The 27,503-nt window shown below is 36.4% G+C and overlaps 2 protein-coding genes across 3 annotated transcripts in view; one reads left to right on the top strand and one right to left on the bottom strand.

Annotated features, from left to right (window-relative positions):
- On the top strand, window positions 1-19,885 carry LOC127855418 (uncharacterized). Of its 2 annotated transcripts, none has more exons than XM_052390961.1 (3): window positions 1-118; window positions 14,001-16,207; window positions 18,044-19,885. In XM_052390961.1, exons 2-3 carry the CDS (start codon window positions 14,018-14,020, stop codon window positions 19,064-19,066), a joined length of 3,213 nt encoding a protein of 1,070 aa, XP_052246921.1. In that variant the 5' UTR covers window positions 1-118; window positions 14,001-14,017; the 3' UTR covers window positions 19,067-19,885. The 2 variants fall into 2 exon arrangements, with proteins under 2 accessions (XP_052246921.1, XP_052246920.1); XM_052390960.1 differs by lacking the exon at window positions 1-118 and adding an exon at window positions 9,729-9,849.
- The window catches only part of LOC127854559 (protein inturned-like), a 44,391-nt gene continuing 36,360 nt past the window's right edge, over window positions 19,473-27,503 (bottom strand). Inside the window, exon 18 of the mRNA XM_052389622.1 lies at window positions 19,473-26,375. Coding sequence (XP_052245582.1) covers window positions 26,273-26,375 — 103 coding nt within the window. The 3' untranslated portion in view covers window positions 19,473-26,272. The remainder of the gene's footprint in view (window positions 26,376-27,503) is intronic.

The raw sequence follows: 27,503 nt of genomic DNA on the forward strand, positions 1-27,503 counted from the left end.
TGTAAACCAAGGTGTCCCCGTGGCTTGACTGAATGTGGTAATAAATGGGACCCCGGATTTATGAATTGATAAAATTGGAGCGAATGGATGTGTAGATTATGTTGGAATATTTATTGTGGTGAGTTACTATGAAGTTTATGATTATAAAATGATTTTTTTTTCTTAATGGTTCGTTTTACACATATTTCTAATAAGGATACGCAACAAACATTAATAAGATTTATTTCAAAAATTGCAGTATTTAGCAAATCTGTTAAGATAGCGTTTAAAAGATATACGTAAAGAGAGATAACATAATACAAACTTATTGCAAACATTGTGGCATATAGTCTACATATTTGTACAATATCTTTGGGAGAGAAAAAAAGAATTATCAAAGTAACGCTTATGGTGGATGGAAAATGCGAGAATTTAAATTAATATTATGAGATGGGAAGAAAAGGCAATTAAAAATGCACTTCATTATGACTTGAAAGATAAGCTTCCACTTTGAAACAATCCATCCATCACTGACATTTTAATACAACAGATTCACAAGCAAATAAACAGCAAAACATTCGCCATTCATAATGCTATGCTGGTATTAAACAAATCTCATTCCGGTGAAGATAATAATACAAACACGATTGGGTCGAATCTAACATGAAGTACTATGTACTCTGTATTAAAATGTGATTTTATTATTATTCATACCGGAGTCAATAGAAATCGTAGGTTGTTGTGTGATATGAAAACAAGTCGTGTGCACTCAACCGATCTAGAAAAAAAGGTATTAAGCAATACTAAACGCTACTTAAACTACGGCTATCTTCACAATATTAAACCAATATTACATTCCTGAGAAATAACAACCATGTAAAAATGTGATGAAATATATTTTCTCTTAAAAAAGATGATTAAAAAATAGAACAAAACGTTTAAAGGTTTAATTTTCCTCAAGAACGCGCATCTGTATTTTAGCCGCGCTCTTGGAAAACGGTGTTTTATGCATGCGCAAGTGTCGTACCTGATTAGCCTGTGCAGCCTACACAGGCTAATCAGGGAGAAAACTGATTTTGGTATTTTTCGTGAGAGAAAGTCACTCCTTAGCGCAAATGCCGTAAAGGCGGAAAGTGTCGTTACTGATAAGCCTATACTGATTGCACAGGTTAATCTGGGACGACATTGTTAGCATGCCATTCAACCCCGTTTTCCCAATTCGAGGCTGATTTGTAAAAGGACAATTAAGAAAGGATTCCAACATTCACCAAATAATATATACAACAGATTAATGGAGCAGTAAAAAAGAGTATATATCATGCCTGAAGAATAAAATGCGGCATTATGGAAATGAGTAAACAAAAACGCTCTCTTATGATTAATGATTGTATATCAAAATAAGTTGGAATGACATGTTAAGAAATTCAACTTTTGCACCTCACCCGCAGATGAATACCTACCAGCATCTTGTATACATTTACATTAGGAGACGTTTATATTGGAATGTACTGTTTTGTTAAGGAACAGGTTTAACAAACACGCTATGTTATTTACCTCGAAACTATGGAAACCCAATGCACCAATGCTACAGGAAGATCAGAATAACGCATGCCACAAAGATGTTCCATTTACCGGTAATTGTTATTTGAAATGCTATGTCTTGTTATACTTAAAAAGAGATTAATGATCGATCTTAGCTCCGTTTCATTTTTAGCGAGGCTGTTTTCGGAGAAAACCCGAGCTATTGTCATAGCCAGCTCGTCGTGTCGTGTCGTTGCCATGTCGTGTAGTCCGCCGGCGTCGTGCTAAAACCTTAACATTGGCTCTAAAATCAAAGTGCTTCCACCTACAACTTTGAAACTTCATATGTAGATGCACCTTGATGAGTTCTACACGCCACACCCATTTTCGGGTCACTAGGTCAAAGGTCAAGGTCACTGTGACCTTTAAAAAAAATTCTGACAAGCTTTCGCAGCCGAGCGTGGCACCCGTTAGCGGTGCTCTTGTTTGTCCAATAATGATTTTGACCAATTCTAGGCATGCACAGCGGATAATTCCGGTTAGTAAAGGGTATATGGCTGTAAGCCATTTTATCTGTCCGAGGTTCACTGTATTAGTAAGACTGCGTATAATTGACAGAGTTCAATCATAAATACATTTGTTTGTTAAATAATGTGTGCTTGAGTGAGGTGTACATGGAATAAAATAGTAAAAAATATGGTCGATAAATGCTACCTTCAAATGATAATTTCAAACACATCATATTAATGACCGTTTTGAATGAAATGTACGGATAAAATGTAAATTGTATAAATTAAAAGATATCGAGGTATAGTTAAAGATGTATGAACCATGCACATTTTTTAGAAAGCAGTTGTCAAATGGTCTTGAGAATGCAAGATAGGTTGCGGTGAAAGATTCATCTTATTGAAACTTTCCATTTATAGGCCTTAAAGTATGACAAAAAGTCAATTAAGTTCTTTGAATATAATTAAAACACTAATCAATCATCGCTATGTCAAAATGAATTGACGATTTAATGTGATCACGTACGTAGCTGGTAAGCTGTACGTGTTTACATGGCCATGAAGCGCAGTGTAAAACAGTTGATGCAGTTGTGTCTGGATACCGGATTTGTTTGTTTTAATTGTTGTTCTGTGATCGAATTTCGCATGTTGGCCATTCAGTACTTTGATAACGGGCATGATTCGATAGAACTTGCATAATAAAATATAATGCCAATGTATGGGAGCAGTGGTTTAATGGTAAGACGCTGGCTTAGGGATCGAGAGGTCCCGGGTTTGAATGCCGCCCTGACCGCTGGAATTTCCTTGAGCAAGAAATTTATCCCACAACTGCTCCTCTCCACCCAGGTGTATAAATGGGTACCTGCGAGGGAAATAAGCCAATGTGCCGTGGCTGCATACTGCGCCAAGATGTTAACGGACGACTTATGACCCAGTGATCAGGGAAAAACTGTAAAGCGCCTTTGAACGCACACCTCGAGTATGAAAAGGGCGCTATATAAATGTGGTATAAAAAAATGTCGGCCGCATCCATGATACGTTCAAATCTAAGTTAAGTAAGCGCATCTAAAGAGGATTAGCGCTTCGCAATTACAATGTCAGCAGGTCCTTTTAACAGAGGAAAATGTGTTTGAATGTTGAATAAGTATTATTTCAATAGACACTGATTACGCGTGTACATCGCTACATGAGAATTCAGACAAAGTCATGTTATTTAAATTTGATTAAAGTTTATTATATTAACCAAGTGTTCCAGATCTTAAAGCTAAACAATCTTATGCTTTGCCATTCATGCTGTGATTTTAAATAAATTAATTTCATGGTAGGTTGTGTAAATCTACAATTTCACTTTTGCCAGGTATCAAAACTACCGTAATTACTCTATGTTTTCGGACACTCAAAGTTTTCGGACACCCCTGTTTTTAGCAAAAATAATTATTTTTCGTGACTCTTAATTTTCGGACACAAGAGTTTTCGTCCATAATTAATGTCTCTTAGTTTTCGGACAGTATATTTTACAGCGCAATTTTACCAAATGTCGGTTCTGTTTCCGATATCTAATGACACTTCGATAACTGGGTTTTACATCCGGATTAACATCATAAAACATTGCATGTGCATGCCGGAAGGCAACGGACCATTACATTTGCGTTATAGGGTAAATAACCTTGTAAACCGGTATTAAACAATGGTTTCGCCCGATAGCATAAGCGTTATGACAATTGACATGACGCCTTATCTATGATCGCTCGGCCCACTAGAATTGATCCACCAATCAGCGATCGATTAATCGGGCGCACTCGTTAGAAACGACCTGTCCGCCATTTTCTAGACAAGCTACATGTTTAGGTTCACTTTTATTCCAACGAGTTTCTTTTGTTTTCCTCTTTAAAAAACGATTAAAAATGGTTAAACGGTGTCAATGGGGATAATGTAACTCGGACAACCGATATCCTGACAGATTAGTTGGTTGACATTGAATTTATTTCGTTTCCAAAGCCGAAAAAAGATCTTGAGAAGTGTAAAAGATTGATAAAGGCATGCGGTCGTCCCCACGAACAACTGATAGTAATGCACTTAATTGACTGTCATACATGTTATTTGAAGTAGACATGTGATATATTATCTTATTAACGGTATCTACATATTTGCAGTCATGTGGTGTCACCAATAAACGTTTTTAATCCACACTAGGAGCTCGAATGCCTAGATCTCATTTTTAAACGAGTTTCGTTTATTTTGTTCGGATCAAAAAACGGAAATGAAATATGGCAAAAACGGTGTAAAAAGGGTTAATGCAACTCTGACATTTGGTATACAGAAAGATAAGTAAGATGAATTAAATTTATACCATTTCCAACGCGGCAATGCGGTCTTGACAAGCGCGAGTGGACGCTTCAAGAATTAACGAGATCCCCTCTATAGAACTTTAATTTATTTCACAAACTTGAAATGTCATATAAGCAATAACTAAGCATTATTAAGTATGTATTATGTCACGTGTGCATGTAAAATAATTGAGAATTTTGGTACCCAATTCGTGTAACTTTACGAAATCCCCGTTAAAAATCGCGTTTCTGTGTGTGTCAGAAACAAGTGAAACCCATTTTGTTATTATTTTAATAAAGACGTATCGATAAATGCTATTGTAAAAGAGTTATTATTACTAATATTAGTTAACCAATAAATGCGGTAACTTCGGGGAAGTCGGTACCTGCGCGAGCGTCTGATATTGGTAGCCTTATTAATTTATAATAGCCTGACCGTATTCCATTTCGTACAACGCTGATTCTATATCAGACAATGTCAAAACTTACTGTGTTGTTTTTTCGCTTTAAATTATAGTGATTGATAAATGTCCCATAAGCAATCTTTAATATGATTAATATCACTTTTATACGCAATAACATGTGGGATTGAGGTACCCACCCGGCGTCAGAAAGCGCGTAAAACTTCACCGAATTCCCAGTTATAAAGCGCTATTTCGTGTATTTCGGGTAGGGGGAATGTTTCGGTTATAATTTTGTTAATAACACGGGTAAATACCGGTGAAGTGTTAATTTATTGCAAATACCACCATTACACGTAATAACGGGTTCGATTTCGGTAAGCGCGCAAGCGTTTGAGAGTGTGTTTAATGTACCGATTTACCCGTTATAAATAGCTGATGTTCTCTTTAATCGTATATTTTTTGCATTTGCAGAATAACTAAATGGCATCAACCCCTTTACAAGTGTAATATGGTGTTAAACAAGTCCATAAAATCATCCGGAATATCGCGTAAATCTATATGCAGTCTATAGGCAAAGAAGCCATTTTTGGTGTTAGCTTGTCTAGGTTTTCTTCCGGCTGAGCCGCGTGATTAAGTGGGCGGAGCGATCACTGATAAGGAGTCATGTCAATTACCAGGGGTAGGGCCAATATGCAGTTCAACTATATACCGCAATGGTACTACCCATTCTCAGTAAAATAACTGTGACAAATACTTAACAATTCAAAGTTTAGTGCACCATATTGCAAGTTATACGAACAATGGAAGGTGTTAGACAAGAAATATCGAAAATAAAAAAACAAAGAATTCATAGTTGGCTTTTTTATTGCGTTAATTACAGGTTCGTACTAGCGAGTATCGGTACATCACATGCCCATCTTTGAACTTGTTGGTCAAAGTACAACCTTGTAGTTACTATCTGTCAAATAAATTAAGCGTTTGAAATTATTTGAAATGCAGTGCAGACATATATAACTGTAAATTATATTTTACGGCATGGTATTTTACAAGTGCGTGCTATTACCGGTAGTGGTTGATACAATTGACGCTATTTTCGGACACTTCAATTTTCGACTCTAAGTTTTCGGACACCTGTATTTTGTGAATATTTTTCGTATCTAAGTTTTCGGACACGAACTTTTTTAATTATTTTTAAGTGTCCGAAAACATAGAGTAATTACGGTATACATATATACACAATGTATAGGAATATTTCTAATGAAAAGTTTTAATATCGTTCACCCTCACATGGACATTTCACTAGTTTAGTTGATTTGAAGGCTTATGTTTTAGTGTTATGGTGTGTTTTTAAATATTAAAGAATTAATTTAAATCATATTTAGGGCATGATTTTCCAGAAGTATTTGTTTAATTTATTCTCAAAAGATAACATATTCTTGACCAGAAGTGATTATTTATGGCTTCATCTTACAAGTTCTTCTGAACGAATGTTTATTTTAAATGAATGGTCTAATAACTGACAATTGTATTCAGTGAAAGTACGATAACGTTTCAACAGAGGGTCTCCTCCTAACTTTGTTTGTCTCAAGAATGGTGTTTGTTAAATTGTGTTTCCTGATAAAATACTTGCAGCCTAGCAGATATGCGCCTCGTTATGTGAAAAGTGTGCTTAATGCATGTGCGTAAAGTGTCGTCCACGTTAGCATGAACAGTCCGAACATGATTATCCATAACGACCATTTCCTGATATACTGGATTTTCGGTAAGAGCATACATCCTTTAAACGAAACAATATCTACATGTAATTGGAAAGCGTCGTCCCTGATAAGCCTGTGCGGACTGCACATGCTTATCTAGGACGACACTTTCCGATTTTCCTTTTATTCATCAAACCCATTAATTAGCACAAAACTCGGCTCATATTGTAAAGCAGGCCACAATTCTTAGATAAATGGTGCAACTAGTTCGACAATCTAATGTTGTTGAGTTCATATCCGCTCAATGACTCGTGCGTATTCATTCACAAAGCAGTCACGATGTTTTAATATCATCATGCGATCGTTGATGACACTGGTTTATTTTGTGTAACTTTTTAATATCCTTTTAAAACTGCCAGCACAGCGGATAGTAAAGTTAAATTAAAAACCATCCTTATTTTTTATGTTGATCGCTGTTGGAATATCAAAGAGAGGATTGCTCATATGAAATTTACAATAAAATTTTATGCGATAGTGTTTATATCATGTTAACACTTGATCAGATATTTTTACGTCGGGAAATATGGCAATAGACACGGGATATGTCTTTATATGATGCAGCAACAACAGTCTAATTGTGCTATTTGGATGATTACAACATACCGTTATATTAAATATTGATTACATAAAACTAATATAAAAATAAATACGGAATATTACGCTAGTCAATTGTTCCAAGAGTTTATATCACTCGAGTGGCTTGTGTGATGATGTATCACACGAGAGGCGGAGCCTAGAGTGTGATGCGAAATAGCACAAGCCACGAGAGTGATACAAACTCTTGGAACAATTGACTAGCGTAATATTCCTTTTATTATATACAACAACTAACGAAAACGGTTAACACTTGTATTTTTTACTTTAACAAAACTGACAAGACAATGACTAAAAGTTGGGTACGCCATAGTTTTTTTAAGACGCGTATGAATACAGTTTATGTAAATTAACGTGTAAACATTCGAACCGGGAAAACACAGGTTTCCAAAACGTTTACCTTAAAGGGATCTTTTCACGCTTTGGTAAATTGACAAAATTGAAAAAAGTTGTTTCAGATTCGCAAATGTTCGTGTTAGTTATGATATTTGTGAGGAAACAGTAATACTGAACATTTACCATGCTTTAATATAGCCATTATATGCATCTTTTGACGATTATAAAACCTAATAATTAAAAAGCGTTGCAACGCGAAACGATTGAATAATTTGGAGCGTTCTGTTTTTGTCGTTAAATTTTGTATAACTACGAAGATTGCTTATATAAGGTATAAAATACGCGAAGTATGTATACTCGGCGGAATAGCTCAGTAGGCTACAGCGTTTTTACTTCAGGACTCTGGCAGGACTCCAGGGGTTACTGGTTCGAAACCTGCTCCGGGCAATGTTCTTTTCCTTTTTTAAATTTTATTCTTGATTTTTTACTGGAGCTTTTACGATCCAATGTTTACATTTATCAATATAAAGCATTTAATGATTAAGTTAAAAAATGCCAAAATCTGTGAAAAGGCCCCTTTAATCAGGGACCTATACAAACAAAGGGATGCGCAACCTCGCGATATCCCGATTGAAAACGGAGGCACTCCCAAAGCAAACGGACCCGATCCCAAACCGAAATTTAAAAAAAAAATCCCAATTTATTTTTTTTTTTTTGAATGAATGAAGTGTCTTATAACTTGTGTGACTAAACAGTGTTTGTTTTGGTCAAAAATATCTGCTATAAGGTTTTGACTGTTCAGTTCTTATCTCAGAGTGTAACTGTAACTGAAAAACAAAACTGCAGTACTTTAATAAATGATAAACATGCCCAATATTGCATCTGTTTCTATAAAGAAGACAAAATAACAAATAAAAACAAATTTATTTGTTAAACCACTGAATTATTTAAGCATGATAAATTCACAATTTTTTCCAAAATGAGCCGTTTCATCGAAGCAAAAATTCCCAAAATGGCCAATTGTGTCGATAAAAAATTCCCAATTTGGTCAGACTCCTTTTCCCAAAATAGGCAGAAAATCACCACGTCCGGCATGTCCTTAAATTCCAGAGAGTTTAGATAAAAACCATTGTGTTTCGTCTCAGAAATGACGTTACACGATGTACTACGTAATATATTTCGTAATATAAAATATTTATATTTTCGGTGCGCGTAATGTGACGTCATTAAATCGGTCGAAGTAGTCCGGCTAGTATGGTAATACGGAATTGGAAACAGCGAGTAGCTTAATACGGGATTTTTTATTTCAACGATTGATACAACCTGTATTTTGTAAAAAGCAGTAAACAGGTATATAATAAAAGATATTCCTCGTGTGTGCCGCTTTCCAATGATGGTTCTCTTTTAATATGTCTTACTATTTAACATCATATCATTACGTTTAATATATGAATATAATATAATTCAGCCATATATTATGTCAGTTTTGTGCTGATGTATACATTTCACGAATTCATTCGAGTTGGTTTTAGACATTTTACTTGTTTACTATCTGAACAACTTTGTTATGAATAACTGTTTTCCAATGTATTAATTAAATTTATAAGCGTGCACTCGCAGTAAGAACAAGAAAGTAATTCCATAATGGTATAGCAAAAGCTTTATTAGAACAAACTTATCCTAGCGTCATTTTAGTGTGTATACGAAGAAACATACAAGCCTCGCTCTGGTAAACGAGTTGCGGACAGTGTTGTCACAGATAAGCCTATGCAGTCCGCATCAGGATGACACTTTCCGCCCAAACGGGATTTTCGTTTTGAAGAGACTTCATGGAACAAAAACAATAACAGCGGAAACATCTTCCTGCACAGGCTTATTTTCAAAGACATCTTACGCACATGTCTTAAGCCATGTTTTCGCAGAACACCCATTTAATTATAATTCAGTCTTTCGGTTTATTTGCACGTTGTCGTTGTTGTTTTGTAAAAGATATTAATACTATACTACCATGTATAATTTCAAGATTTACAAAAACATGCTGTTTAATACCTTAATTTCGCGTGTTTAAACCCAATCTAAACTATTTATCACATGCACCCGGATTTTTTTTTTTAATAATTATAAAATTTATATTAATTCTCAATTTAAATTAATGACTATTTAAGGTCTTGGAATTAATGTGATGTTTAAACCAGGCGACCGATCTATGTGGTAACTGACGTGACAAAAGCTCACAGCTTTAGATCCTAGTGTTATCTTGAGGGCGAAGAGTTGACAGCGAGGCGTGAATCGTTGCCACCCCTTTGAGTAGGGAATGTAAACCATGTTGTCCCCATGGCTTCACTGACTGTGGTGATAAATAGATTTATAAATTGATAACCTTGGTGCGAATGGATGTGTGGATTATGTTGGGATTGTAATTTTGGTGAGTTACTGTCAAGTTCATTATTATTAAATTATGTTTTTCATTGTGTTTCATTTGACACAGATTTCTAATAAGGATACGCAGTAAACACAAATAAGATGTATTACGAAAATTTCAGTATTTGGCAATTCTGTAAAGTTTTTGGGTTATTTAAGATATACGTGAAGAGACATTACATAATTCTAAATTATTGCAAATATGATTGCATATATTCTACATGGTTTTACATTACCTTTTGAAAAAAAAGTTATTAAAGTAACGCATATGGTAATAGGTAAATGAGAGATTTCAAATTAACATTATGAGAGGAGAAGAACATGCAATTTAAAAAGCACATCATTAGGATTTAAAAGATTAGCTTCCATTTTGAAACAAGCCATCCATCACTTACATTTTAATGCAACAGATTCACAAACAAATTAACAGCTAAACATTAAACGTTCATAATGCTATACTGGTATAAAAACAAAATCTCATTCCGGTGAAGATAATAATACAAACACGATTGGGTCGAATCTAACATGAAGTACTCTGTATTAAAATGTGATTTTAATATTATTCATACCGGAATCAATAGCAATCGTAGGTTGTTGTGTGATATGAAAACAAATCGTGTGCGCTCAACCGATCTAGAAAAAGGTATTAAGCACTACTTAACGCTACTTACACTATGGTTATCTTCACAATATTAAGCGAATATTACTTTCCTGAGAAATAATAAAAAAAGATGCTTTAAAAAAAAGAAAAAAAAGTTTAAATGTTTAATTTTCCTCAAGAAATTGCTTCTGTATTTGAGCCGTAAAGTGTCGTCCCTGATAAGCCTGTGCAGCCCACACAGGCAAACCGCTGATTTGGTATTGTTCGTAAGAGAGTCACTCCTTAGCGAAAATCCCGTTGAGGCGGAAAATGTCGTTCCTGAGAAGCGTGTGCTGATTGCACAGGTTAACCCATTTATGCCCTGTGGACTCTCCCATCCTTCTAAATTGAATAAATGTATTTCCAAAATTAGGGATGTCTAGTATATTTATTTCTATATTTAGAATATTTCTTTTAGAAATTCCTTTAAGCAAACAGTGCAGACCCCGATGAGACGCCGCATTATGCGGCGTCTCATCTGGGTTTACGCTGTTTGCCAAGGCCTTTTTTCTAGACGCTAGGCATAAATGGGTTAATCTGGGACGACATTTTTAGCAATGCTATTCAACCTCGTTTTCCCAAAGCCAGGCTGGTTTGTGAAAGGACAATTAAGAAAGCATTCAAATATTCACCAATTAAAATATAGAACGGATTAATGGAGTAGAATTTGTTATATCATTCCAGAAGAAAAAAAATGAAAACTGATGGAAATCAGGTAAGCAGAGTAAACAAAAAAGCAATCGTCTGATCAATTATTGTATACACACATGTATAGAAAAGGATAGATAGTATGTTAAGAATCGAGACGAGATACAATAGATGCACCTCACCTGAAGATTTATACCTACTAGCATTTGGTATACTGTCATATTTAAATGATATGACGTTTCTATTGGAATGTACCGTTTTTAAAAACAAGTTTTGTACTTCACCTCACAATTATGAAAAAACAAATGCACCAATGCTACACGACAGCTGCGTGTATTCGAATGCCACTGAAATGCAAAAGTGAACTGTAATTTGAAATGTGTCTATTTATACTTAAAATCAGGTTAAAGCTCGATTTTAGCACGTATTGAACTTTCTTAATAATACTATACGGACATAAATATCATTTAACATCTTGTTATACCAGATTTTCACGAACTTAAATATCCGCGTTTTTATGTTGGGGTATAATAGCATATAAAAAAATAATAAAAAAATGCTATGAGCTTCCCTCCTGTGGGGGTATGGCGGTCGTGTGTGCGTCGTCAAACAGGTGGTTTTCCGATCAATAACTTTAGTTTGTACTGACCAATAGTAATGACATATTGGATTTACCAAGCTTGCATCGACGCATAGCTTGAAATTATTTTCTATAAATTTCGAGTAAATTTAAAGGCCACTGTACCTAAAAATTAGCAACACAGTTTCTGATCAAAGCACTGAGTTAGGATGGAGATATTGTACGCAATTTGTAGCTTCCTTGAAAGCTTAGCTGAGCTTTACTTTTCGAGCCACTCGGATCAAATTTAAGGTCACTATTACTAAAAATAAACAAACAGTAAACATGTAGTTTCCTGAAAATAACTGAGTTTGCATTGACGAATCGTGATGAAACTAAGAAAATAGCAAGTGTGTTTGGGGAACTTATTTGGCATGGTATTTGGAGCGTGTATGGAAAAGGTCAATGTCACTGTTATTAAATATTACTATACTATTACTATATAACTTTGCTTTGGAAAGAAGTATGTGAATGACGTTGTGTTTATAGGTAGCTTCGTCGCAAGCCTTGACTGCATTCGGGTACAGTCTGGCCAAGATCAAGGTCATTGTTACTTAAATAGAAAAATTGTTTCTGGTGAATAATTTGAGTTTGATGGAGGCAGCACCTTTGGTACTTATATATATCCTTATATCCTAATAAATGCAATATTGCTGCTGTGACAGGTGTTCAGGAGTTTGTATTATCAAAAGTATGTAAAGCTCTTTCAGTGTGATTCCTTTATCAAGACGCACTTGCTGCCCTTGTAAATCAAACTACACATTTGCATGGTTTTATGATCTTAATTCATTTGATTCCAGTTTTTGAATAGCAAACAAAACTGTTCGTGCCTTTGAATAAATGTATGTATTGCACATTGGCATGAGTTTCGGTAGATTTGGTTGCTTTTAAAAATTATTCAGATTGCTACTAATTGATTTTTAAATTTTGAAATTAATTTGGCTTACAAAATGGGCTCACAGTTAAATTAATGTTGACATAATTGCCGTGAAAATCGCTAATATGTGGTTTTTAAATTATATGCATGCACATTGGATTATTACTGTCAATAGTCTATAAAGGCATATACGTTCCTGATTAGCATTAGCGGACTGCACAGGCTAATAACGACACTAAACGCACATGCATTAAGTCCATTTTTCCCAGAACGAAGTTCATAGCATGTCATATCTCGAACTACAGAAGTGTTAGCACTTAAATAAGAGGAACGTGTGTAAAGAGCGAGGCGACAACTGGTGTCACAAACTAGTGAACCTTTATAAAAAAAATTGGAACAACCATAATTTATAGCTACAGGTACTGTTCAAATATCGCTCTTTTCATAATACTGTCATGTTTGTTATGCTCTCGATTTGATTCGACAATGGGAGACCTTTCAGTATGCAATGGCAGCTGTTTGTCGCCCACGGGTTTTTGTCAAAGGAAGCATACTATAAATAGAGCGAAATTAAAACTGTACCCGTAGTTATACAATGTCTTTAAGTGTTGGTATTTCTCTTTGGTAATGCTGTATGCGTGTAAAATTGCTACAAAGGCATGGTTTCTGTAAGTTAAATGAAATTAATTCGAAACTAACGTCATCTTGGGATATTGCAAATTACCTTACGGTTATTGTGAATGATCATTTTTAATCGATTTAATATTTTTCACACCTTATAAAACATGATCACTATTTTCATAAAGTGGGAATGGGTGAACGCGGCGTTAATAGCCGTTTTCATGCGGAACAGTGACTTTCATCACCTTGCCACTTCGAACAGGATTATGGCTTTAGAATAATTGGGGTTGCGCTGATTCAGGTCACTGAATATGATTTCAAATGTGTATCTATGAACCCTAAATCATTGAAGGAATCATTATCTTTTTTTCGAAATACAATAGTTACAGCGTATATCTTAACTCACTTAAAATGCACGTTCCAGTTTCATTACATTTTGCAATTATCATATACCATTTACTCCAGCATCTACAATTTATAAATCAGATGTTTGTTACATTTTACTCACATTTTGTTGACTCTGACAGGTACATGCACACTTGAGCCTGTATCCGTCTTCAATATCATATTTATTTAATGTATTGAATTGTTGAATCAGAGTGAGTACACAAGTGGTGTACAGAGAAGCAGACCGTAATCGTGTGTTCTCTTTTATCTCTATTTATCTTAGTTGTATGTCTGTCTCTCTTCGTGTAAATATGATCGTTATTAATACAATTGTGAGATTTATTTTGGTGATTTGTATTTCAGAATAACGGTTAAAGTCGATGACTATGGATTCGTATTTGGCAGCTATTTTGATTTGCAACATCATCACCTTCGTTGCATGCCAGACCAATGAATATGCATCAACGGCAGACCCCAGTCAACAGCCATATATTGCTCCCCAACAAAACGCAGAGCAGGAAGGTAACCATACACAGCCAACTTCGTGTCGAATTAGGCCAGCAGCTCGAGAGCAGACACAGTTTTTCCGGGATTCGGTGATGTATATCTTCGAGCTGGAGATTTATAACCAGTCTGAGGACCCAATGCGCTCAGATATTTCCAGAACGTTTAAGCCATGGAAGTGGTATCGTACGTCATCGGAACACGGCAAGACGCTTCTAACTCTTTCATTTAATTACGACATTCTTTCGCTGTCAATCCTTACAATCGGTGTACAGCGCGTCCCTCTAAAACTTAAAGACGTTCCTGAAGGATGCTTCAAGCGTCTAACGGCTGAGGAACGCGTTGACATGATTCGCGAAAAAGTCTTTGACAATTTCAGGAAACGTAAAAGTAAGAAAAAGCCACAAGAGGGCGACGAGGAATTAGAGGAGATTATTCAACCGGAGGTCATTTATGTCTGCAACGAGATCATACGAGATGTGAACGGAAAAGCCGTTTTTGCGAATCGATGTTGCGCGCGAAACGTGGACGGCGGTGAGGTCACGTGTTCAGAGCAAGAGCACAACCTATGGATCACAGTATTGTATATTTGCATCGGTCTGGTCAAACTGATGATCTTCATGTTTTGCCCGCTTTTGATACCAGCCACCATGTACACCGCGTCCTACGTTGCAGCTGAATACGTGGTGAAACTGACAAAAGACCTCACGTTTAAAATGTTCGTCAGCGAAAGCCTGACTACGTCTGTCCGGTACAAACATAGGTTCACTACGGAGGAGATCTCAGAATGGCGGCGATTTAGAGAATGCGTGATGACCTTGCCAATGGACCGAATCATTGATGTTAAAATAAACGAACTACGGATCAAAGTGAAGGGAAAACGAATAATTCCTGCTAATGAGCCCCCGACGGGTTTGCTCCGCACATTCTATGACAATCTTATACGGTGTAAAATACGTGGTTTGGAGCCATTCAAAAGTTGCTGCAACAAAAGTGTCTATGCTTCTTTGGAGCCATTGGTGAAACACAAGTGTACCTGGGAAAACTTAGTTCTTACTGTAATTAAAATCCTTTGTTTGGCGTTGGTCCCAGCTCCATTTTATCTTAGAGCTTTCATATTTTATAGATTTGAAGAAGATGAAATACTATTCAGAAATAATATTGTGGAAGGCCTGGGACTCAAAACAGAGTTCAACCCGTTTCGTATGAACTTTGTGCAGTATTTTACCCCGACACACTGGCTGTTCATACTCTCCTACTCAGTGTTCATAGTTGCTGGGTTGGTGATCGGCTTTGTAGAAGAGAGGTCACGTGATAAGCTAAAATCAATCGTACGCTCCGCGTTTCACGACATGCAGAATGTGTCTCGCACGAACGTGCTGCAAGTTGTGCTCGGGTTTCTACTATGGCCGTTCCGCAAACTAGGGCTTCTGGCCCTTATTTCCTGTCCGGTCGTCAGTGCGGTGACGGCCCCTGTCTGGGCTTCAGTATTTGTCATCTACAATGTTCCAACGGTGTATCTAGCTTACCGACTTATATACCACGTTCGCAGCAAGCTCGGCAGTGACGTCAGCATGTTCGAATCAGACAAACCCTTAGGCAAAGCGAAACAAACTGCTTATAAAATGCATCAAAAGCTAACATCTATTGACAAAACGGTTCACATCAATAGGACGAAATTTTACGACGAAGAAAAGCAGAGCCCGTGCGTGACGGGATTCGGTCGTCTGGCGGCTTTTCGTCGTCTGCTTATCCAGATGCTTGTCGGTTTGTTTTGCCTCGTGGTGTTGTTCGCGTCAGTGCTACTGTTTGTCGAATCGATTGGCGTGATCGTCGAGATGCTGGTGTTCACAATGATGGGGATTATAGTGAACGCCGGATCGACGTTACGTTACGTCAGCATGGCGTTGCTAGTGATTGTGTACATGCATAACTGCTACGATAACGTGTACGAAAACTACCTGATGTTCAACCAGAACATTTTTGAAGCGGTGATGGAAAAGGTGGAGGATCTTAAGAAAGTGGCGAGTCTTCCATCAAGCATGCAGGAAAACGCCGCGTTTCAGGTAGGAATATATTGCAGTTGAGTCCAGCTCTGGGATAACGTTTAAATGCATATGCGTAGTGTCGGCCCAGATTAGTCCGTGAAATATGCACAAGCTAATCAGGGAAAACACTTTCAGCTGTTATGGCATATAACGTTTAAATGAAGTCTCAATAGCAAAAATCCAGTTGACGCGGAAAGTGTCGGCCATGATAGCCTGTGCGAAGTGCACAGGCTAATATAGGACGACAATTAACGCACATGCATTAACGGTAAGTCAGTTTTTCCAGAACGCTGGTTTATAAATCAGAGTACTATCTACAAGTTACATACTATCTTATCGTAGATAATTATACCGCCGTTACAAAAAAAGAGGGAATACTGAATTCACCATGGACGTCAGTTCATCTGTCTGCCCGTCTATCTTTCCGTTTACCTCTCTGTCCGTATACACATTCCGAATGCTTTCTATACTACCTTGATACGTTAACGTAAGTTAAACATTACAAAAGGTATGCCGCTTTTTCATCTAAGGCATTGGTGCATAATTATTACGACACATGATATTATTACAAACTCTAGTTATATTTGTGTTTGATTAGTACCGTTTTAAAGTAGTGTACACCCGAGCTATATAGAGTACGACGCCACGAACATGATGTCAATGAACTAGTTTTTGATTTGGTAGAAATACAGAGAACAAGTACAAATGTTTACTAGGTCGTTGTCATTGCTTGATCAATGTATGTTTGGGTAAAGGATTAAATAGATTTATCAATTGGATTACAACTATTACCCATTAATCGTCAAGTACCTAGTACGGGACCACCACGTGTATAGTGTACTTCGGATACGATCTCACATCGTCGGACACATTTCCCACATGATTACATTGAGCGAGCTAGAGAAACGTTCTACAACGGAATAATGATAGGTTTCTTGGTGGGCCTTCTATTAGTTAAATAACTGTTCATTTAGCGACTATGATTGATTGTAGCAAAACGATCGCAAAACGTTATAATTATTTAAGTGAATTTAGCTAAATTGACGGTAAAGAGTCAAAACAACTGCAATAACAATAGTTCCAATATGGCCCTCCATCCATTACTGAGTTTGATAAACCTTGCTAAATATTTGTTGAGTTATGGTAGGATCCAGAATTTTTTGGACGGACAGACAGACGGAAAGATGGACAAAACTGAAATAACGTGCATCTTTCTTATATGGCGTTCTATCCGCATACGAAGTTGCATCAACCTTATAACGTACTTTTAGAGTTATCACGGGATCCAGATGTTAAGTGTTCAGTTAATTCTGTAACCAGATAAGATAACGTTTTCTCCGGATGGATGTTTTCATTTGCCAATACTTCCGAAACTTTAGCACCTTCAGTTCGTGTCTGATGGAACTACTTAATAACGTGCATATGGACCATATAGCCCTCTTTCAGCATAACAATCTAGCTCGAAAATTGTTTGACTTATCGAAGAATCGGGATTTGAACTGACATACAGTATGAAGGACATATGGACGGACCGAGGCTTAATTGATAGTCCTAAAGTAAGACTGGTACCGGAAATATTTAACCATGGATGTTTGTGTTGACTGCTTTTTCTAAAGCTTTATAGTTAGCATATACCAAACAAGTCACGCACACAATTGTTTGTTTTTTTAAAGAAAGCATGAACAACTGTTCGGTCTGTTGTTTAAACGAATGATTAACAGTTCGATATACAAAGAGGATAAGCATTGGCGTTTTTACCAGGTCAGACGACGCCCGAATTTCACAATCGGCGCAGAATTATCATAACCTCATAATTCATTTAAGTTAAATACAAATCCATACTGTTACTTGCAGGTTAAGCCGGTGGAAGCGGTGGACGAGATTCCAACAACCCTAAATCAAGAGAAGAAAGAATCACAATGGCGGATAGGTCACCTTATGCTATTTTTAGATTCCTTCGACACACCCAGAATTCCGTTGAACCTTTTCAAAAAACTATGTGAGGTCAGAGTTCACGGCGCACCTGGTCCGGTGTACATTAACCTTCTTAAAGCCACCGGAAAATTTTTCATTATTGTAGTGTTTTTGTTCTTTGTAATGATTGTCGTTATGGCGTTTGGAAGTGCACACCAGATGTCGTCCACCAATCAGACGCTAGCAACGCTTGCTGGTGGCTTCGTACCGATGTTGTTGAAAAACGTTCTATCCACAAAAGGGGAGAAACTCGATTTGAGGACGCTAAGTTTCAAAGGCCAGCTCGATGAAATTATTTCAGAATTCAAGCAAGGATGGCCGATAAACGATATGGTTGTAGAACAGTTTGATCCAAACGCAGTTGAGAAAACGGAAGAGAAGGTTGAGGATGACGCTGCAAATAAGATAGATAAGGACGAAGGCAGCGATGCTAATCAGTGCAAGGATAAGAAAGACGATTCCGGAAAGCAAACAGATGACAAGAAAGAAAAAGAGGAAAACCATAAAGATGTTCAGAATGGTAAAGAACCCACTTTAACTGCTGTAGGTAGCACATTAATGGTTCCCGGTACTTTCTCCGATAGTACAGAGGACTTACGAAAAGTAGATGACCACAAAGGTGGTCCGGAGTGGCTTCGTAAACTCTCGATTAATCCCTTGGAAGACAACCAGGTTGACATCTTTGTAGACCTAAGTGTCGTTCACGAGACAACTCCATGGAAGTGGATGTTCGGAGGTTCTGACGAGTCCATTGACGGACACTCCATGACAATGCTCAATGACTTCCACGTGCCCAACAATGAAACACGCCTGTCCTATGCCCCGGATATGAACACGGATAGCTTGCAGAGGCAGTTTAAGACGCATCGTCCAACTACCAGAGAAAATCATTTTGGAATGTAATTGTTTGTCTACGATTTTTTTTAACTTTAATTCGGTTTCATTCTTAGAAGATCTCTGGCTTACAGGTGTAACGTATTGTGAAGTTCAGTCGATTTTTGTATAGACTGAAATAAGCTGTCAGGGAAGATTGTTAGAATATAACCATAGATGGTGATATAAAAAACGAATACCAAAAGATGATCGCCGTGTGCATATCAAATCAGACTGAATTATTTGTGTTAACTCCAAGAAACATATCTGCTCCTGACGAGCTTGCTGCAGGGAACACGTCGGTGTACATCGCATAAACACGTGCATGAAACTGACCAACCAGAAACCTATTTACTACTATAATATGCCCAATGAAAAACATGTGTAAAAACGATATGCAAAAGGTACGGTTTATCTCTGTATTGAATTGAAAACATTACAGTTTTAATACTTTATTATAAATATATATATAAATAACAACATATGTTAGAATAATAAATAAATAAATTGTAAATGCAATGGATTCATGGAAACAAGTGTTCAGGAATACTACGTCAAGCTATTGGACTATAGGGGACATAACCAGGTACAATTGAAAACAGCACAGAAACAAGCTGTTGCGTTCAACTAACGCAGATTTATCAGATGCAAGCCTGGTTAGTATTGATGCATTCATTGGTCCATTTGAACATGCTCGAATACAAAAGTAGGTAAATTTAATGGTCAACATGAGGTCTGGTGATGTTAGGGTGCTAAGCCTTAAATACAGGTATCAAGTAAGTAGCATTCATGACAAGCACAACCAAAATGTTTACCTTCTGAGTTAATCTTAGTCCTAAAGACGGTAAATGCCCAGGTTGAAAATCAAAGCTTTCAAGGTAGCATTCATGACAAGCACAAAGTTAATTTGGATTAACCAAAATGTTGACCTTCTGAGCTAGTCTTAGTCCTAAAGAAAGTCGACGCCAAGCTTAAAATGAAATTACGTGATGTGGACATACATGTATTGAGATTGTTCAAATACATCAGAAGGCACGAATGAAATCTTTGAGTAATTGATATTACAAATGTATATTAAACTTTCCAATTTGGGTTAACCTTGTACTGACAAACAATTTAAACGAATGCACGACACGGGCCTATAAATGTATGCACCCCTGGCATCTGCAGATCCTGGGGTGAATAAAAAGAGTCAATCAGTGCACATGAAGAGCTATATCAACAAGACACACAAGACTACATAAAATGTGCGACTTACAGGCCCAGTAGGATAAGTGATAAATATGAGCCTCTCTCTTGGAAAACTGGACCTAATGCATGTGCGTTTTTGGTAAATAGAGACTGCCTTTAAATGAATAATTCCATAAAAGCGGACAGAGTCATCCCTGCAAAGGCTTATCTGGGACGACACTTTAAGCACATGAATAAAGCCCAGTTATCTCAGAAAAAAGCTAATATAAAGAAATAAATCTTAAAACTTAAGTATACAAATGTGTATACAAATGTACCAAGTTTTTAGTATTTAGTACGATGGCAACTTATTCAGCCAAATAAAAAACGAAGTTTTAACTATTGATTAGGATGAAACAAGAGGGCCATGTATTGCTCCACTGTTTTTTATGCGAAAAAAGCGTGCAATGCGCATGGGTTGAAATGTACTCAAGCATGTGACTTTCTCTTTCTATCCCTCGTCTCACTGGGCGCTTAAAGTGGGAAGGGTGAGCATTTTTATATATGGAAAACGTTACTACGGTGTTAACTAAACAGACTTTTTTTAAAGCCTGGGAATTGTCGCACTGGTCCTTTGCTTATAACGTAGGTAAATTTATCTCTCCAAAAGATATTGTTGTTCTTTCTATTTCACATTAAAAAGTTATTCCATGTGTATTTTGATAAACTTTTAGTTTGAGAAGAAAATAGTTTATTCATCTTATAATGAATAGGTAAATAGCAAAGGGCATAAACATCCAAAGTTCAACGACTTCCTGTGGCCATGTTTTTTGAAGAATCAAATTTTCTTGAACAACTTTTTAATGGGAGCCTTCAAGGGATAAATTTGGCCCCAGGGGCATAATTTGAACAAACTTGGTAGAGAACTATAAGATGTCACTACATACCAAATTTGGTAGCCCTAGGCCCAATGGTTATGGACAGGAAGATTTTTAAAGTTTGCACAAAAGAGGCTCTATATAAGCATATGTTTCAGTTTGGTAGAGGACTATTAGATGTAACTACATACCAAATTTAGTAGCCCTAGGCTCTATAATTATGAACAAAGAAGATTTTAAGAGTTTGCACAAAATAGGCCTTATTTAAGCATATGTTCATTTTTGTGACCCCCGGGCAGGGTCAAATTTGACCCCAGGGGCATAATTTAAAGAAACTTGGTAGAGAACTTTAAGATTTTAATACATACCAAATTTGGTAGAAATAGGCCCAATGGTTATGGACAATAAGATTTTTAAAGTTTGCACAAAATAGGCCCAATATAAGCATATGTTCAATTTTGTGACCCCTGGGGAACGGTCAAATGTAATCCCAGGGGCTTAATTTTAACAAACTTGGTAGAGGACTATAAGATGTCACTACATACAAAATTTGGTAGCACTATGCCACACGGTTATGGACAAGAGATTTTTAAAGTTTGCACAAAATAGGCCTTATTTAAGCGTATGTTCATTTTTGCGACCCCCGGGGCAGGGTCAAATTTGACCCCAGGGGGCATAATTTGAACAAACTAGTAGAGAACTATTAGATGTCACTACATACCGAATTTGGTAGTCCTAGGCCCTACGGTTATGGACAAGCAGATTTTTATTAAAGTTTGCACAAAATAGGCTTTATATAAGCATATGTTCATTTTTGTGACCCCCGGGGAAGGGTCAAATTTAACCCCAGGGGCATAATTTGAACTAACAAAGTAGAGATCTATTAAATGTCACTACATACCAAATGTGGTAGCACTAGGCCCAATGGTTATGGACAAGAAGTTGTTAAAGTTTGCACAAAATAGGCTATATAAGCATATGTTCAATTTATTGACCCCCGGGGCGGGGTCAAATTTGACCCCAGGGGCATTATTTTGATCAAATTTGAAAGAGGTTCACCCCAGGAACATGTGTGAGAAGTTTTATCAGAATTAGGAGAAGAAGATGTTTAAAGAAAAAGTTAACGCACGCATGCACTGATGCATGCACACACGACGGACACAGGACCATGACATAAGCCCCGTTGGCCTCTGGCCAGTGGAGCTAAAAACTAGTAACGTAATTATAAGACGTTTTTACAAATGATTACCTGGTGAGGGGAAATTAGTGAACCAATGGTATGAAGTTTTAACTAGTGATTAGCATTGCAAATCAATCGGCTATGAATACATAGTTCCAACACGTAATTAAGATGGCAAATTTGTTAGCTAAGGATATTAAGTTTACAAGTGATTAATATAGCAAATGTGTAAGCATAGAACATGTTTATTAAGTTTTAACAAGACTATTGTCAAGCAATATGGTCCCCTACCGGTGAAACTCCATCATTTTCAGCAATAATTGTAGTCTATTTGTTGCCATAGCAACCATAATTCTTGATGTAGGAACACAATGAAATAACATGCATAATCTCCATATTGCCATCTGTCCATGTTTCAAGTTTCAAGATAGAATATAAAGGACTTTTAAATTTATCGCAGGATCCAGAAAAGTGTGACAGACTCACAGACTTACACACAGAGCGCAAACCATAAGTCCCCTCCAGTTTCACCGGTAGGGGACAACAAGTGTTTAAAATAACAACTTTGTCAGCTAAGTATATAAAGTTTTAACAAGTGATAAATATGGCAAATATGTCATCATAGTGTATAAAATTTAACAAATGATCAATGTCACAAATTTTTATCACAATATATTATCAAAATCTATTAAAATAGTACTTAGAAATACCCATCTTAGAAATTTTCTTCTTTTTTTTAACAATTGAACAGTCCTAGAACTAGATTTTGAAAATTGATGTGTACAATGAAAAAGTATAAAACCATAAATGTTAACAATAGCAAAGCAGCTTTAACAGATGAAAAAGACAAGGCTAGGTCCACAGCAATGTAAATGTACATTAAAAAGACATGTGTGTAATACATTTGCTCTGTGAAATGGGGGTTTAATGCATGTGGATATAGTGTCGTCCCAGATAAGCCTGTGCAGTTTGCACAGGCTAATCAGGGACGACACTTTCCGCCTTACCTGGATTTGTTCTTAGAAGAGACTTTCTTTAAACAAAAGATATCATAAAAGCATAAAAAAAGTTATCCCTGATTAGCCTGTGTGGATTGCACAGGCTTATCAGGGACGACACTTTACGCATATGCATTAAACCCCATTTTTTACAGAGCACGGCCATTTGAAATATTATCTATCAAAGATGGTCCACAAAAGTGGATGCAGCTCTTACGAAACAAAAATACAATAATATGAGTATGTTACCAACATATCACATTTTGAAAACACAACGGAATAGGAATGTACATACAAAACTTCCATTTATCATTATCATTGGTTCATACTATATTGAGATAATTAACTTAATACAATAATTATATGAAGAGGTAAACGTTTGAAAAAAAGCTTCCTGAAACAGGCAATATACAACATACAGTGCATATAAATGAAATGAAACAAAATGACTTTACAACCAATTACTTAATTAAGTCATTTTTAAAGCAAAAGTGAATTTAGCAGAACAATTGGCATTCTTAAAATAAAGTGAACAAGACATGTGATCTTAGGACACAGATGCCCCCACATTCCACTTTTGTCACAAAACTCCAGTTGTCAAAAACAAATATTTTATGGCCAAAATTGGCTTTTGACTTCTATGTGTGACCTTGACCTTTGAGGTCATGAGACGTGTCATGAATGTGACACTCAGTCTCCTTATGGTGGCTATTAGTGTTTATTTTAATATTGCATGAGTGGAAAAATTCCAGTCCATACCAGCTGGTTTATGGCTAAATTTGACTTTTGATCTGTTAGTGTGACCTCAAATTTGACCTTTGAACTGTAAGAGCGACTTCAGATTTGACCTTTGAACTGTAAGTGTGCCCTCAGACTTTGAGGTAAAGACAAGTGTAGGACACACTATACCTCGTCTTAGGATGGTCTGAATTAGTGCCACATTATTCGATACATATTTTGTTTTAAAAATTTGAAACAATATTTTTCAATTTTGTCATTTTCTAAACTTTGACATGGCAGCTTTAATATAGTAAATAAAAGCTGAAATACAACTATAGAAACATATTAAACATGCATTATACTTAAAAAATAATCCTCACATTGTGGAAACTCTTTTCTTAACCAAAAACCTAAAAACCCTGGTAGATTGCAGATTACTTCTAAACATCACAAACAGCTTTATCTAAGTAATCATGTACTTAAAAGACAGAAATATAATTAAGTATCTTTTGAATTCTGATGAAATCCTACAATCTATTTGCAAAGTAACTGTGAACATGTTTTAATTTTTGTCACATCATAATTAAAATCAACATTAAACGGATGCCTAACTTTTTATTTATTAATGATAAATTACAAGCACAAAAATCATGATAAAGTTAAAATGTAAAAGTGACAAATCATGGGACTTAAATTACATATGGGACTTAAACACTAAAATTTACAAATAGCAGCAGGGACAAATATAATAGAGCCTGGTTGTGAGAAAACTGGGCTTAATGCATGTGCGTAGTGTTTTCACAGACCAGCCTGTGCAGTCAACACAGGCTAATCAGGATCAACACTTTGTGTAAACTTAATTTTTTTTAGGAGAGATATCATTTAAATGAGAAAAAAACATTAAAACTGAGAGTGTTGTCCCTTTTTAGCCTGTGCAGATTGCACAGGCTTATCTGGGATCACACTTAAAGCGTATGCATTAAGCCCTCTTTCCCAGAGCGAGGCTCAATACATAAAGTGAAGGTTACAAGGGGCAGACAACTCAATCAGAGAAATTGCAAATAATACAAGTGATAATACTTTAAATTAAATCATATCACACAAACAGGATGTTAGTAAAACAAATACATATTTGGCACAATGGTTAACTGGATATATAGTTTACTCAAAACACAAAATGAACACATCTTTAACAAGTATGTACATTAAAGCAACTGTGTACTAATGACATGCAAAACATGGGAACAAAATAAACATTGCTTCCATGATTTTCTTATTAACATTTTGGACTTAATCAATCAATATGGATTTTTTCCACTGAAATACATTTACATATGTGTACTCATAAATGTTATTATATTTGGTGATAATTTGTATGCACAAAGACATACATGTACCTCATAACATCTAATAAAGCAAGAGTGTGACACACTCATACATGATAATAACCATTCTAAATCTACTTATATTACTAATACAACACATTGTGTACCCAAAAGGGATCATTTTAATTAAAACCTAAAACAAAATGACCTCCTAGATTCAATCTATTCATTACTAATGGATACATTTGAATGGCACATAAAATAGCAGCAGTTATATATTGTACATATCCAAATGAAAAATATAAACATTTACCTTATGTTATCTTTGGATTGAATAACGTCGAGTATTTATGACTATGTATATATAAATAATACATAATGCAATTTGGGTGTCTCTGAAATAAATATTTCACATGACACCCATACAACCTTTAACTGAAATGAGCTGCGTCATGTGAACATGGGTCTTATGCCATTTGCCTCTAGCTTAGCTCAGTACCAGCCTGCGCAGTCTTGTCAGAAGCATTGCTATCTGCAATGAAGTCATGCCATAAGCTGGTCTAAAGCTGTTTTGGCTGAATATGGAATAAGACCCATTTTTGCATGACGTGGCTCAATTTAGTTTTATTTGTTAAGCATTCATCACAATCAAAGCTAATTCATGGCAAGATAGGAATGTAATATCAGCTTCATAACAAGTTTAATGAAGCATGGTCTGACCATTATTGTTTGTTAGTTACCTGCTACAAAATGATTCCTTTGCACCATCTGGCCTTTGCTTGAATTTGGAGATGTATTGAATGGAATTCATAAACACACTTCACTGAACCTGTATACCCCGTACAAAAGTCTAGAGCAAAAGAGCTATGTGCTGGGCTATGCTCCTTACTACTTGTGTGACCCTTGATCTTTCCCAGATTATAGCAAATGACTCTATGGCATGATAGGGATGTACCATCTGGGCCTCAGGTGAGACCAAACCAACATGAGAAGGCCAGCTCCAACAGTGACTGGGGGGAACCGTCCTCTAAACACACATACATCTCATGACCTTCAGGCATATGTCTCCTGTAAAATGGTAAACATAAAATGTGTGGTTCCACTTTATTAAGTGTAGCACTAGAAAGCATAGCACTAGATTGATATTCTAGTGGTATTCACACTCATAAAATATGATTTATCCGCCATAAAAAATCATTTTGCCAAAGTAACCATAAGTTGACAAATCCTAATGGTATGCCTATTATCATGTTTAATAAACAAGAGCGACGCATAACGGGTGCCACGCTTGGCTGCGAAAGCTTGTCAGAATTTTTTATATTTTTTTTTTAGAGGTCACAGTGACCTTGACCTTTGACCTTGTGACCCAAAATGGGTGTGGCGTGTAGAACTCATCAAGGTGCATCTACATATGAAGTTTCAAAGTTGTAGGTGGAAGCACTTTGATTTTAGAGCCAATGTAAAGGTTTCAGCACGACGCCAGGAGACGGTGGACGACGAGCAGGCTATGACAAAACCTGGGGTTTCCTCAGAAAACAGCCTCGCTTAAAACAAGTTTTGTTGATAGGACACAGATGCCCCTCATTCCGATTTTCAAATTTGAACTTTGACATGCAAATGTGACCTTGACATTTGAGGTAGGAATACAGGTGTGAAACCTGACACATCTTATCATGGTTTACATTTGTGCTAAGCAAATAAACAAGAAATGTGTTTGTCAGAAACACTATGTCCCCTTCTGCGCCGCTTTGATTTAGTTTTTTTGACCTTTGACCTTGAAGGATGACCTTGACCTTTCACCACTCAAAATGTGCAGCTCCATGAGATACATATGCATGCCAAATATCAAGTTGCTATCTTCAATATTGCAAAAGTTATTGCAAATGTTAAAGTTGGCGCAAACCAACAGACCAACCAACCAACAGACAGGGCAAAAACAATATGTTCCCCACTATAGTGGTAGGGGACATAAAAATCCATCAATACATGATATCAAAAGAGGCATAAAAACTGTATCAAAGAGAAAAGGAAAGCTAATTGTTTTAATAGGTGAGTGAGACTATGATCTTATCAAATCTCAGCCTTCACAAGCAATGCTCTCCCTGATAAGATGATCTTTATTCTTGGAAAAATGGGCTTAATGCATGAGGGTAAAGTGTCATCCCAGATTAGCATCAACACTAGGAATTTATGGAA

Source organism: Dreissena polymorpha, chromosome 13 (genome assembly GCF_020536995.1).
Source record: "Dreissena polymorpha isolate Duluth1 chromosome 13, UMN_Dpol_1.0, whole genome shotgun sequence".
NCBI classification, from domain to species: domain Eukaryota; kingdom Metazoa; phylum Mollusca; class Bivalvia; order Myida; family Dreissenidae; genus Dreissena; species Dreissena polymorpha.

Coding starts and splice junctions, on each gene's coding strand:
- LOC127855418 (XM_052390961.1), top strand. CDS start 14,018: ATGACTATGGATTCGTATTTGGCAGCTATTTTGATTTGCAACATCATC. Junction 16,208..18,043: donor AGGAAAACGCCGCGTTTCAG/GTAGGAATATAT, acceptor TGTTACTTGCAG/GTTAAGCCGGTGGAAGCGGT.